The sequence below is a fragment of the Oncorhynchus nerka genome, linkage group LG27 (genome assembly GCF_034236695.1).
Source record: "Oncorhynchus nerka isolate Pitt River linkage group LG27, Oner_Uvic_2.0, whole genome shotgun sequence".
Taxonomy (NCBI): Eukaryota; Metazoa; Chordata; class Actinopteri; order Salmoniformes; family Salmonidae; genus Oncorhynchus; species Oncorhynchus nerka.
The window spans coordinates 40,237,806-40,252,101 of NC_088422.1; the positions used below are offsets into that span (position 1 = coordinate 40,237,806).

The following is a 14,296-nucleotide window of genomic DNA, read 5'->3' on the forward strand; positions in this document are numbered from 1 at the left end:
GCCTATTGCACACTGGAACAGCTGGAAGAGAAAGGCTAGATTTGTAGCCGATGTAAGAAGCTAAATATTAGGCCAGTCATTATCTAAATAGTAGGGCTATACATATTTACCTGTCAAAGTGCAAGACAAATAAATAAATATGTGCATTCCTCCAGGCTGCGCTCTGCAAGTCCCCTCTGGCACACAAAGCTCCACTGTTGATTACTTTTAAACAAGAACATTATTCTACCTAGGAGACAACGACACAGTGCAATGAGTAATGTATTATTGTATCAAGTGAGTACACAGTCATTCTACAGGGCTGTAAAACTGCAGTGATGCATATGCTAATTTGAGTAACTGCTCCAACGTCCTGTTTTGAATGACTCATGCCGAAATAACTGCATAAAGCCTTGGCCTGATTATGCAGCCATTTGGATCAGTAGGCTAATGGGACTTTTCTTTGCAGTTTACAAGGTCCAGAAAGGCACATCAGCAGGCTCGTCATAGTGTGTATTTTATCAGGTTGTTTCTCCATTATTAACAGATACCATCAGAAAATATGCCCTTCTCGTACAGACAGGCGCTGTTTTGACGTTGATCATTCTCCCAAGTCGTCCTATAATTGAATGTGGCCACCAATATGCTCACACATGCCCAGTTATTCAGGCAACGTTACTGTGCACTTTGCCTCCTCTCCTGTTCCAAGCAGCCTCGCACACCTAGAACCATGGACAAACTCTTCAATAGAACACGTTTTTTGATTGGCTGTCAACGCTTTATCATCGGAGGGACAGGGACGAACCGTAGCTCTCGTTAGTCGATCTCCGCTCTCTTTGTGGTTATCATTGAAGCTTCGAATGCTCCTGTTCACTCGAACTAGAACGATAAAAACCAAACGACCAAAATTATATGGTTATAATTATCGTTATAGCTATCGCACGGCGTGGACGGCCCGGAAGGGTTGGGGTTTCATTCTCTTCGTCAGACACACTGACTAACAATGTTCTGGTCAGATTATGTTGGGCTTTGGCTGCTCCTGTCACGCCTCTGTGAATATCAACGGTGTCCTGTGAACACTCCTCTTGGCCAGCCAGCTTGTGGTTTCTGTGTTTGACAAGACACCTTCAACTCTCAAACATTTGCATTATGGTCATGCAGAAGCTCATAGGCAACTTGCTTACTAACCAATAATGCCATTAGTTAATATACCACAGCTAACGGGTGTTTTAAGGCACGATGGGAACGTTTTATACTGGAAACAAATCAGTTGAGCTGTTGTGTTCAGGAAGACATACACTCACACTGTACTGTCTTGTCTCTCGGTGCAGGTATGGAGAGAAGGGAGATGCTATCCGTATTGAAAAGGTAGTCTACACCGGCCGGGAAGGCAAGAGCTCTCAGGGATGTCCCATCGCCAAGTGGGTGAGTACATAAAACACTGAACCTACCTCTCACAGAACAAACAAAGCCTAACCCTACACAACACCTGGTCCCAGATCTGTGTGTCAACACCTGGTCCCAGATCTGTGTGTCAACACCCGGTCCCAGATCTGTGTGTCAACACCCGGTCCCAGATCTGTGTGTCAACACCCGGTCCCAGATCTGTGTGTCAACACCCGGCCCCAGATTTGTGTGTCAACACCTGTGTGCTCTAACCAACTCCATTGGTCTCATTACCAAGCCAAATATGACCATGAGTGACAGGGGGTTGACATGGTAGCACAAACAGACTGGCCCTTGGACTGACACAACACACTAGTGTAGGTAACCACAAACAATTTCTTATCAACACACAACTTTCCCCAGACATTGTAAAACCAAACAGACATTTCACACTTCACTCCTTCTATATACTAATAGCCATTAGTGAAAATGAGGGGGAGTAAGAGCAGAGGTAGTAGACAAACAACCACAGCCTCACCCTCAGACAGTAAAGCAGTAGGGGGTCCAGTAGGGGGTCTCCCTGAGCCCTCTCCTGCCCAGTTGGAGGTCTCTACCTCTGTCACTCTCTACCTCTGTCACTCTATTTGACACCCTGCTAACGGTTTCATGGCTTCTCAACAGACACTATTGATAGAGTAGAGAAGAATCCGGATGTCAATCTCTCACTCTCTCTCTCCCTTTCTCTCGCCCCCCCCTCCCTTTCTGTCTTTTCCCCTCTCCCATCAGGTGATTCGTCGGGGCAGTGATACAGAGAAGTTGCTGTGTCTGGTGCGTCCCCGGGCGGGTCACCACTGTCCCAACGCCTTCATCATCATCCTCATCATGGCGTGGGAGGGCGTGCCCCGGGCGCTAGGCGACAAGCTCTATCGAGAGCTCTCCGCCACCCTCACACAGTTCGGCAACCCCACTAGCCGCCGCTGTGGACTCAACGACGAGTGAGTGACAGGAAACGTTCACAGAACCACGAATGAGTCGGCTGAATATGCTTATATTCTTCTTAAATGAGCAGTAAACTCAGCAGTCCAAAGATGTTTAGATGGCGCACTGAGGGAGGCTTTCAGACAGAACTTCTGTGCATGGTAATAAATGAGCAAGTTAGTCTACTTATGGACTGCAGACTACTTCATCGTCGTTTTCAATAGACATTCAATGCACTGAGGCTTTCTGAACGATGAACATTACCTTGTGAGTGTCTGATGGGGTTGTGAGTGGTGCTGACTGTGTTCGTGCTCTCTGTCTCCCCCTGCCTGCCTGCCTGCAGTCGTACGTGCGCGTGCCAAGGCAAGGACCCCGACAGCTGTGGAGCTTCCTTCTCCTTCGGCTGTTCCTGGAGCATGTACTTCAACGGCTGCAAGTACGCCCGCAGCAAAACGCCACGCAAGTTCAGACTAGCAGGAGACCACCCCCAAGAGGTAATGTGTAGTACCATATCTGTACTACTGAGACTTGAAAAAGGTTGTGCAGCCTCCACAGACAAGAGATACCTCCCTCCCTTGCTTTTATATCCAAAAACTACAAACCACCTGTGTACAATTATTATTATTGACCACACCACACTAAGCTAACACTGTGATTGAGCTACCAGGGTATCTGTCTTTGTGTGTATGTTAGGAGGATCAACTCAGGGATAACTTCCAGGATCTGGCCACTGAGGTGGCTCCCCTGTACAAGCAGCTGGCCCCACAGGCCTACAGTAACCAGGTAACATCTGCCTTTTCACACACCATCATCTACCTGCACTTACACTCTTAGGGGAAAAAGGTGCCATCTCGAGCCTGACAGGGTTCGTCGGCTGTCCCCATAGGAGAACCCTTTGAAGAACCCTTTTTGGTTCCGTGTAGAACCCGTTTGGGTTCATTGTAGGACCCTTCCCACAGAGGGTTCTACATGGAACCCAAAACGGTTCTCCTATGGGGACAGCCGAAGAACCCTTTTTTCTAAGAGTGTACACCTAACTGAGAACAGCACCGGAACTGTACATAGTAGACGGTCCCTCTGAAAGTAAACAAAACAAGCTGAAGGATGCTATGTGTTAGATGTGTTGTGTACAGTAACAGGTTGCTCTGGGACATGCCGTCCTCTTCCCTGTGTCCCTCAGTGATTTTACACTCCGCTGGATAACTACTTTGCAGACTTCCCTCCAAAAAGTGCACAATAAAAACTCACGGCTGCAATGAGTGCTAGATATGGTCTGTAGAGTAAAACCACGCTAACCCAACTTGTGTCCCCTCTCCTGTCCCTCAGTGTCAGAATGAGACGAAAGCCACAGACTGCAGGTTGGGTCTGAAGGAAGGCCGGCCGTTCTCCGGAGTCACGGCCTGTATGGACTTCTGTGCCCATGCCCACAAGGACCAGCACAACCTCTACAACGGCTGCACTGTGGTACGACACACAGCCTTACCTCGACCCCTGTTTCGTTCTCTCTTTCTGTCGCTCTCTCCGTCACTCCCTCGTCCATCTTCTTTCTCGCTCTTTCCCTCTCTATGTGTGGACATCGTATGGATGCTCCGCTGTGTGTGGGGGCATATTGGGGTTGGTATAGTCTGTGTCTGACTACATGAGGCTAGAACAGACAGTGAGTCTCCCACCCTAACCCTTCCTCCACCCCTACCACTCCCCCTGTACAGTCCAGGTGCACTTGCCCCCCAATCCCCCCTTCCACAAAGCACGTGTAAATATTGGACTATAAATTCTGCCTTCCTGTATTGTACTTATGCTAAAATGTTTATTCTGTTCTACTGAGCCATTTACTTTATGTTCGTGTTCTTATCTTTTATTATTTCTTATTGTTGTTGCATTGTTGCAAGTAAGAATTTCGTGGGCCAGTGTATCACCGTACACACACAGTACATGAAACGTGAAAGTTGTGCAGGACAACTGTACGACACACAGCAGTTACGCTGTCTCTCTCGCTACGCTAACACCCCTCTGTTCACCCCCAGGTGTGCACTCTGACGAAAGAGGACAACCGTACGGTGGGGAGATCCCAGAGGACGAGCAGCTCCACGTACTTCCCCTCTACAAGGCCGCCCTCACAGACGAGTTCGGCAGCGAGGAGGGCCAGCGTCAAAAGATGCGTACAGGCGCCATTCAGGTGCTCAACAACTTCCGCCGCGAGGTCCGCAAGCTGCCCGAGCGCGCCAAGTCCTGCCGCCAGCGCCGCCTGGACGCTAAGAACCGTGCCTCCGAGAAGAAGAAGGGCAAGCAGCAGCCGCCAACGCCCACAGAGACGCCGGAGAAACCCGGGATCAAGATGGAGGTCCGGCACGCTGGCTCCCCTGTCAGACAGAATGGCAGTAAAGGTGAGATGACCTCTGACCTCTACTATAAACATGTAGGAGAGTGGCTTTATGAGTGCTGTGAGGTTTATGATAACAATAAACCCATCACTCTAGTATTGTGAGCAAAACTCCAACCAGCTTTACAGTACGATGATAATAATGTGGTCATAGAGCAGATCAGGGATCGTTTTTCTTGAATGGATGGCCAGGGGGCTGGAACATATGGTCTACCAGTTGGGGAGCCCGAGAGTAGATGCTTTCATCTAAACTGACCTACACTTAACACCTACAGCTAGTCGGCTTACAGTATGCAGCCCATGCAGGAATCAAACTCATCAATCCCAAAAGTCCAACCAAGTCAACCATTAAAAGCGCTTGATCTTACCCGTCTTATCACCCCTCTATCTCCCCTCCTCCACAGCCATCCCTAAGCAGGAGGTGAAGCCCACCATAAAGAAGGAGCCAGTGGACCAGCGCTTCCAGCCCTTCCATGGTCAGCTGGAGGGCTACCCTGCCCAGGCTGCCGACCCCTACCACGTCTACCCCTCCCGCCCTGGCTACTACGCACGGGGAGGCCTCTCTTCCAATGGCCAGCCCCCTGCACTTCCACCTCCACCAGGCCCTGTCAATGGCTACCGCCCTAATCTACCGGCAGCACTGCCCTATAGCTACTACACCTACCCCCCCAACCCTAGCACACTTTTCCCCCATGAGCTCACTTACGAGGGCTGCAACGGCTCCTGGCACCACATGGGGCCCAAGTTTTCCCCCAGTCCTGTGGACAAGAAGCCAGACGTTCAGAGCCTCCAGGCCAGGCTGGCTCACTCCTACTCGAGCCCAGGCCACCTTGAGCAGCATGGAGACCCAGCCAACCAACACCAACGCAGCACTTACCCACACCCTCACCAGCCTGACTACAACCAATCACGTCCCTCCTCAGCCTCCTCAGAGCCCTCCCACAGAGGGACCCTGTCATCAAGCAGGAGCCCATGGATATGCCAGTTTATAAGGAGGTCAATGCCCAGAGCTGTCCCAGCATGCCCAGCACCACCCTTCAGCCTGGTGCTGCTGGAGGGCCCTGGCATGGGCACAAGCCCAACGGCATTAGGGTGCCCAGCAGTTGGGAAGGCAACCTCCAACCACCAGGCCCCCCGGAGGTTCCCTTCACTTCAGACAAGCAGCAGTTTCACCAGCACGGACCTCACCAGACTTTCCAGTCCCCATACCTCCAAGAGCAGCATCAGCATCCCCCACAACAGCCCTCCCCATACTCCCAGCAGTGGAACTCTTACCATGGCCCAAACACCCCCACGGCCTCCCCTGCTCCCTCCCCGTCCCCCTCCATAAAGATACCCCCGTCCCCCTTTCCCTCCTCACACCCCGGCACCCCACACCACTGGGACAGCCCTGATTCCAGTCCTCAGCCTAAGGCTTGGCCCATGGGCATGGTTCCTGCTGGTTATAGCCCCAGTCCCGTCGGAGGCTTCCCCGACAAGATGTGGTCCAAGGCGGGCGAGAGTTGGGGCTCGACCCCCTTGGGGCTCCAGGAGAAGGCCTGGAAGTCTTCCGGAGGCTCTATGGCAGGTACACCGTCCCCGGCCCCAGAGGGACGCTTGTTCCCCGATGCCCTACAGCAGTCGGATGGACAGTCCCAGGCTGAGACTCCTCGCAACCTCGAGGAGGAAGAGCGGTGGTCGGACAGCGAGCATAACTTCTTGGACCCCAGCATCGGAGGGGTGGCGGTGGCGCCCGCCCACGGGTCCATCCTGATTGAGTGCGCCCGGCGCGAGCTGCACGCCACCACACCGCTCAAGAGGCCCGACCGCTCTCACCCCACCCGCATCTCCCTAGTGTTCTACCAGCACAAGAACATGAACCAGCCGTGCCACGGCCAGTGGATCTGGGAGGCCAAGATGAAGATGCTGGCGGAGCGGGCTAGAGAGAGGCAGCAGGAGGCAGCTCTACTGGGGCTGCCCTACGACGACATCAAACCTGGGAAGAAACGCAAATTGGGGGCCACGGCAGCAGGGGCCAGCCCGGGGCCTGGCCAGACCACGGACAAGAGAGAGGGGCCGGTGACACGGCTGGCCTCCACGCGACACACCACCTCTACCATCACTGTATCCCCCTACGCCTTTACCACCCTCACCGGGCCCTACAGCCACTTTGTGTGAGGATGGATGGACACAGACTGGTGGAGGGAGAGAGGGCTGACCAGGCCAGGGAGGAGTGTCTCAGCCCTTCCTTTAGTCCCGTGTCTCTCTCCATCCTTCTCTTCCTGCTCTGTTTCCTCTGGGCTGGAAGGAGGGGGACTACTGGTTTAACTTCTCTTTTTGTTTTGTTTGTTTTTGTACCTCATGTCAGGCAGCAGTTTGGACCAGACCCTGGGCCAGACAGACACGCTGCCTGTGGTGCTCGTCCTCTTTCCTCCGCGGGGGGGGGGGGGGGACTCCATCGCTTCTCCTTCTTCATAGAATTTTAATGATCCTCCTAATTATTACTATTATTATCAATATTATTACGATTGCTATTGTTACTGTCAATGTTGTTATTACAGGTATTGTTATTTTTATGATGCTGAGTTGATTTGTTTGTTTTGTTTGATATGGTTGTTTTGTCATTCATGTTGTTATTAATGATGTGATTGGTTTAGGTTTTTCCCCGAGGGGTTCTGTCTCTCAGTCGGATCTTTATTTTTTCCCATATTTCTGGAAATCTGCCCATTTCTTTGTTGTTTTTCCTTAGGCCTTTGACATTCTTGTGACTGTACTTGGAGAAGGGCCTTTCTCAGCACTGCAAGGCTCCTCAAGACAGTCTTTCCAGCATGGAATTCTAAACATTTGAATCACTAATCATTACCAAAAGAGTGAAGAGAAACGCCACCACCCACAGAAACTTCTCTGAACCATCCGGTTTTTAGCAACGTCCCCAAACTCTTAAAAAAAAACTCCTGTCTTGTCTGCCTTGCTGTGAAGAGAAGGGTTCTACTCTCGTCATTGTTCCTCTCACCCTACCAATCCACCTCACTCTATTGGTGCTTCATGTTGACCTTCATCCTTTTCACAGGGAGGATGTCAGTCACTCCATTTCTCTACTCTTCATGGCACTAGATGCTGAATATAAGGAATTGGGTGCTTCTATGGCATAGACGTAGAGTGAGTAGAACAACAGGCACTGGAAGTCCTCGTCATCCTTCAGGTGTTGGTTGAGAGATCTATCCCTCCAGTTCTATGACTCCCCTGTAAGCCCCTGTAAAATGGTGCACTGATACACACAGACACACGCACACACACAAAGCTCTTGTCATCCAGCCAGCACAGAGCAATGCCTTACTGCTTTAAACCACCGAGGCATGGCCGCCAAAGTCTGGTCCTTCCAACGACCGCAGGCAGCACAGGCCACGCAAGGCCTTTACACTGAAACCGGAGACATAAGATGGGAATAGTGTGTGGACAGAAATGCACTCCTAAACACACACTGGTGCTTTCTCTACGCATGTCGACACACCAAGGGCTCAGTCAGTCAGTCCTGCTTCTGCATGGTGCTGTTTGTTGTCTTGAAGCAGAGCTAGGTTTGTCTCTATGCAGACATTGTCACAACAGAGCCAGTAAAACCTTATTCACCAATCCTGGCTGCCTCTGCATTGGCCCTAAGTCATCAAGTGTTGCAGTCAGTGGGTTGAACCCCAGCTGTCTCTGTCTAATGTGCACCACAGTGGACTGGGCTACAAGAGGTTGTGAATCTTTTTTTCCACATCTTGCACTAAGATCCTCCTCAGCCTGTTAGAGAGGCCTCTCACTCAGTGCAGTGCAGTGCTGCATGTTGTATCCAGCTCTTAGCTTGTGTGTGTGTGTGTGTGTGTGTGTGTGTGTGTGTGTGTGTGTGTGTGTGTGTGTGTGTGTGTGTGTGTGTGTGTGTGTGTGTGTGCGCGTGCGTGCGCGCCAGTGTGTGTGTGTGTGTGTGTAAGTGCGTGTGAGAACCAGAGCCTGCTTGGTGCTCACTTCTGAGATGAAAAACCCTGGTGCTTATGAAGTTGTCGATATAGAGCTCTCTATACCTCAACGTTGCAGAGACACTGGTCATGGTTGCAAAAAGCTAGAAACACACACACACAGGCACCAGAGAGGACAGAGAAACATGATGAACATTAGTCCACAGCTTCCCTGTGTGCTCTCTTATCTAAACTCATTTTAATCCACTTTTTTATTCTTATTTATTACATGATAATGATGATTGTTTTTCGTTTTTTTTAATAGGTAATACAAATTGTACATACAGAAGAAAAGATTTTATAAAAGCACTTTTAATCTTGAAAAAATAACAGATTATTGACAACTTGAAGCTTCGTTTTTTTGGTTTGTGTTTTTTTTTGGGGGGGGGGAGAAAAAAATGTAAATATTTAAAATATTTAGGTAAGATTATTTAACTGGTGAGGGATAATGACTAAATCATGAATGATTCCAGGCTTTTAAGTCCAGTCAGTTTGTCAGACAGCCTTCAGCAGCAGAAAGCAACACAGTGATTTCCAATATGTTGTTGTGTCTGTAGATGTATACTCAATACTGCTGTCCGGTTTTCATTAGTACTGTACTACACGATACCTCTGACAGCAACCAACCAGTCCCCCTTCGTGAGAAGAGATAGACCTAATCAGTAATCAGGCTGCTTATAAACCTGAGTATGATATCTAGCTATCCGTTCTGAGAACCAATGCTCAACGAAGGGCTCTGTAATCAATCCGTATCGCAGGAATTCAGTGGTAAAGCCCAATTGAAATTTAAACGCAACGGTCTGGTGTTGGAAGAGACGGCATTCCCACTAAATGCATCACATGTCGGCGCAATCGGAAATGACTACATTTCTATCACGAAATCTGTTAACGCTTCAACGATACGGATTGAATAGAGCTCAAAATGTTTTTTTTTGTTTGTTTTTTTAACACGAGAATCAAACAGGTGCCGAATCAAACTCATCAGAAATGTGTGAGAGAACTCTAGTGACAGAGGTGAGGTGTAGCCCCAGCCATCGATCTTGTTCATTGTGTTAGACTGTGAGGTGAGAGGTTGCCACCGCCGTAAGTCATTTTTAATGTGGTTGTTGGTTATTATTATCAATGATAGTGATTATAACAGTAGTAAACGATGTAACCCTAATGAAAAAACATGACAACTTAACACTTGTAGTAACCAGACTGAAGGTACAGTGTATTACTGGAAGACACCAGGTAATAATACCTGGTAGTATAGTTTGTAATATTGTCTTTCGTTAATTGTCATAGATTGTCACAGACATGACCAACAGGACTTTGACTAATTTAGGGACTGGGCTGGAAAATATGCCTGTTCCTTTGTCTCACAACTACTCATGATCCTATTTCAACTGTATTCTATTCTCACTTTAAGAACAAACTCCCCCCTTTTAAAAAACGACAATGCGTGAGTCACACACAGTTATAATGATTCAGGCATATTTATGATCCGTATGTAATAATGGGTGCCGGTCATTATATTCTTCAGATGAATTTTGTACATTTCTATACAAGATGTGATGGAAATAACAGAAACATGCTCAAAGGAGGCTGGTGCTATGGTGCCTCCCCCCACCGTGGAATAGTGTGTGTTGGAGGGGGGGGGGGGTTATATCACTGATATTTTTTAGAGCTCTTAGATAAGAGGAACTATTATTTTAAATATGTCAGTTTCAGTGGATGGGGAACTGCTCTGGTGCTGATCTTATGGGAACGTCCCATTCATGTTCAAGGCAGTGAACAAAACAAAAAATGACAACTGTTGAATTGAAGCACTCACACATTTCATACATACACTTTTATTAATCCTTGTCCCCATAAGGTACTTTTAACTGGTATGGGGATTGAATGATCATATTATATTGAAGTGAACAGACTGTTATCTTAATTGAAAACTTGTTGCAGTGTATGTGCGGAAGCTATTCTATTAAACATTACTGTTTTGGGGTATGTTGTACATTTTAATGGTGAGGGGAGAATGTTAAAATATTGGAACAATTGTGTACTCCCACGCTATTTTTCTCCCTCATGCACTTATTTTCTTATGTACTTATACACTCACTAACTGCTTACACATCTCACATATTTCCTCACATACTTTCCAGCTCTCTCTCTCCCTCTATCCTTTTCTCCTTCTCATAAACACACACACAAATATTATCACAATTTATACCCCCCTCTCAGTTCTCAAGCTGGGCTCAAGCTTAAATCCTGCCCCAAATAAACAGAAAACAAACAAAACACCACAACTGGCAGCTACATTCCTTTTTGAGTTCAAAGATTGTTCTTGGTTCTATTTTTTCATGTCAAGTATGCAGTATGTAAAAAAGTTGTTTTGTTTTTGTTCAGTCTCTCTTTGTAGCTGTATGGTGTATTATGTGAATACATAGTGTATGTGGTACAACCCACAATATTGTTTTATGTTGCGCGATAAATAAAAAGCTAAAAATGAAAATCATTTGTGGTATGATCAACATTTTTTAAAACATTTTGTCAATTTTACTTATAGCATGTTAGTTTGGAACTAGAATAACGATCACTCAAAGCACAGTTCAGTTACCTCTTCATGTCCACGTGGTGGCAGCACAGCAATATTATGTTCTGTCTGTGTCTGCCTCTCACTGTCTCTCACTGTCTGTTTGACTGTCTCTGTCTGATTGTCTCTGTCTATTTGTCTGTGTCTGTCTCTCACTGTCTCTCTCTCACTGTCTCTGTCTGTCTGTCTGTCTGTCTCTGTCTGATTGTCTCTGTCTATTTGTCTGTGTCTGTCTCTCACTGTCTCTCTCTCACTGTCTCTGTCTGTCTCTCACTGTCTCTGTCTGTGTCTGCCTCTCACTGTCTCTCACTGTCTGTCTGACTGTCTCTGTCTGATTGTCTCTGTCTATTTGTCTCTGTCTGTCTCACACTGTCTCTCACTGTCTCTGTCTGTCTGTCTGTCTGTCTGTCTGTCTGTCTGTCTGTCTGTCTGTCTCTCACTGTTTCCCTCTGACTGTCTCTGACTGTCTGTCTCTGTGTGTGTGCGCATGTACGACCTTGCAGAAAGAGCCCAGCAGCAGGAGGAAAAGCACAATGATATGCAAAATATGATGATTTCATTCACCGAGATCAGCTGCCATTCAAATTGGAAGTATAGCATAGAATAAATCACACAAATAGACACGTTCCCATTTGGAGGGAACTCAGGACAGATTAGCTGTGAATAAAATGTATTTTGCACCTCATCGTGCCTTGCCTCTATCACGACTTCTGGACATGACACAGTACCTTGTCATTTCTGCCTCGCCCTCCATTACCCATCTGTACACTGTACCAATCAAATAACCACTGACCAGGTCAACAAATTACACATGTTGGACCGAATGAAACATCCTGCAACGTCGAATGAAACATCCTGCAACGTCCAATCCAACATCGTTCAACACTCATCACCCAAATCAAAAGAGTCGCCAATCAGTTGCAGGGTGTACTTTGATGAAATTACGCTATTTTCTCTCATAATGGGATGATATCTTTCCTGCAAGGATTCCTTGGAGGTCTGAGGTTAAAGCATGACCGAAGAAGAAGAAGAAGAAGATGCGTCTCGTTTTATCTATAAAAGGTCTTGCATAACTAATTTAGTTAAGCTTAATTTAAATTGAAAAAATTACACGTTTTTTTTGGCATACACCACTGTAAACGTAATTTGCCTGATGACACGCAAGAGGAATAGGAGAGTCTCATTTCATCAGAGAGGAAGAGGCGAAGTGAGAGGGTTTACGCAGCCCAAAATCTGTACGTGAAAATATGACCACGAAGTGAGGAATTTTTGTATGGAGGTCAATGAGAGAGAATCGAATTTGGTCAACAAAAAATGTAATTGCTAATTGGCTACGTGAGGCTAATTTGATCAAATATAAGTATTGTAACACTTAGGTTGTTACAAATGCGGTGATTGATATAGGTGGACTCGTCATTTCAGCAACTTTGAAATTAATTATATAATAATCAGTCCATCTCTCTATCCTTTTCTCCTTCTCTGAAAATCATCTGTGGTATGATCAACATTTTTGACAGTTTGTTGTCAATTTGATTTATAGCATGTTCATTTGGAACTAGAATAACGATCACTCAACGCACAGTTCAGTTACCTCTTCATGTCCACGTGATCGCAGCATAGCAATATTGTGTTCTATAGATGTCTGTGTGTGCGCCCATGCTGCAAAAACCCACAAGCAGGAGGAAAAACACAATGATATGTCAAATATGATGATTTCATTCACAGAGCTCAGCTGCCATTCAAATTGGAAGGATAGCATAGAATAAATCACACAAATAGACACATTCACATTTGCAGGGAACTCAGGGCAGATTAGCTCGGAATAAAATTTGTGGCTTGTGGTTCACACACGTATCTGCCTTCTCATTGGCTAGAATGGTGCCACTTGATCTCGCATCCTCTCACCTGCCTGCCTTCCACCTTTGAGAACATGTATTCCCATTGTTAGAGTGGTTGCTCGACTATCTTGTCAATATAATTGTCACGCCCTGATCTGTTTTACCTGTCCTTGTGCTTGTCTCCATCCCCTCCGGGTGTCGCCCATCTTCCCCACTTATCCTCTGGGTATTTATACCTGTGTTTTCTGTCTGTCTGTGCCAGTTTGTCTTGTTTGGTCAAGTCAACCAGTGGTTTTTCTCAGCGCCTGGATTTTTTTTTCCCTAGTCTCGCTTTTTCTCGGCCTCCTGGTTTTTGACCCTTGCCTGTCCTGTACCCACCTGCCTGACCACTCTGAATGAGCCTGCCTGCCGTCCTCTACCTTGGCCTCTACTCTGGATTATCGACCCCTGCCTGCCTTGACCTGTCGTTTGCCTGCCCCTGTTACAATAAACATTGTTACTTCACACAGTCTGCACTTGGGTCTTACCTTGTTTCCTGATAATAGAACATTTGATTTCATACAAACATATTTTCGTCCACGTTCCCTTTCCTCGCCGCCAACCTTCAATAACCTTTGACCATTTTCAAAAGGATCCGAGAGGACGCAGGAGTTGAGGAAATCCAATTGAGAAAAGGTCAAGGTCTATGTCTACGCCAGCATTAAGTTTTATTTTTCTGGTGGAAGACTTCAATTTCACATCTTCAATCATTTCTTCAATGGGAAATAATTGTGCCAAAGCATTGTTGCCAAGAAGCACTTTGTGGCGAAAATCAATAGGAACTGAAGACTTGTCCTTTGTTCAATGTCATTGACTGAGTGTCCCTCCATTTTTGGTACAGTTAGCATGTCAAAGCCCTGCAGGATGTAATGATGGTGACCAGGAGCAGTCGTTTCTAAGCAAATCTATTTAAGTGTCAAAAGCAAGACCATTTTAATGAAAGAGTAATTTAGCCCTGCTGCCAAAATGTTCTAAATCACCACAAGAACAAAAAAAGATTTGCTCACATAAGTGTCAAATCTGTTGTTCTGTCATTGAAATAGGTGATGGCTGGACTTAAGACTTAGTGTTATATTTCTGCCAGATACATTTCATTGCTCTTCACACCTACAGTATGGTTCCCACCTGTTCTTTTATACATTACAAGCAC

At 46.9% G+C, this 14,296-nt stretch overlaps 1 protein-coding gene across 1 annotated transcript in view; it reads left to right on the forward strand.

Moving 5' to 3' along the window:
• The window catches only part of LOC115111770 (methylcytosine dioxygenase TET3-like), a 63,144-nt gene extending 51,953 nt beyond the window's left edge, over positions 1 to 11,191 (forward strand). Inside the window, 9 exon segments of the mRNA XM_029638179.2 lie at positions 1,311 to 1,404; positions 2,152 to 2,360; positions 2,687 to 2,837; positions 3,037 to 3,126; positions 3,670 to 3,807; positions 4,368 to 4,398; positions 4,401 to 4,727; positions 5,128 to 5,670; positions 5,673 to 11,191. Of these exon segments, the coding sequence (XP_029494039.2) occupies positions 1,311 to 1,404; positions 2,152 to 2,360; positions 2,687 to 2,837; positions 3,037 to 3,126; positions 3,670 to 3,807; positions 4,368 to 4,398; positions 4,401 to 4,727; positions 5,128 to 5,670; positions 5,673 to 6,880 (2,791 nt within the window). The 3' untranslated portion in view covers positions 6,881 to 11,191.
• Positions 11,192 to 14,296: the final 3,105 nt, after the last annotated feature.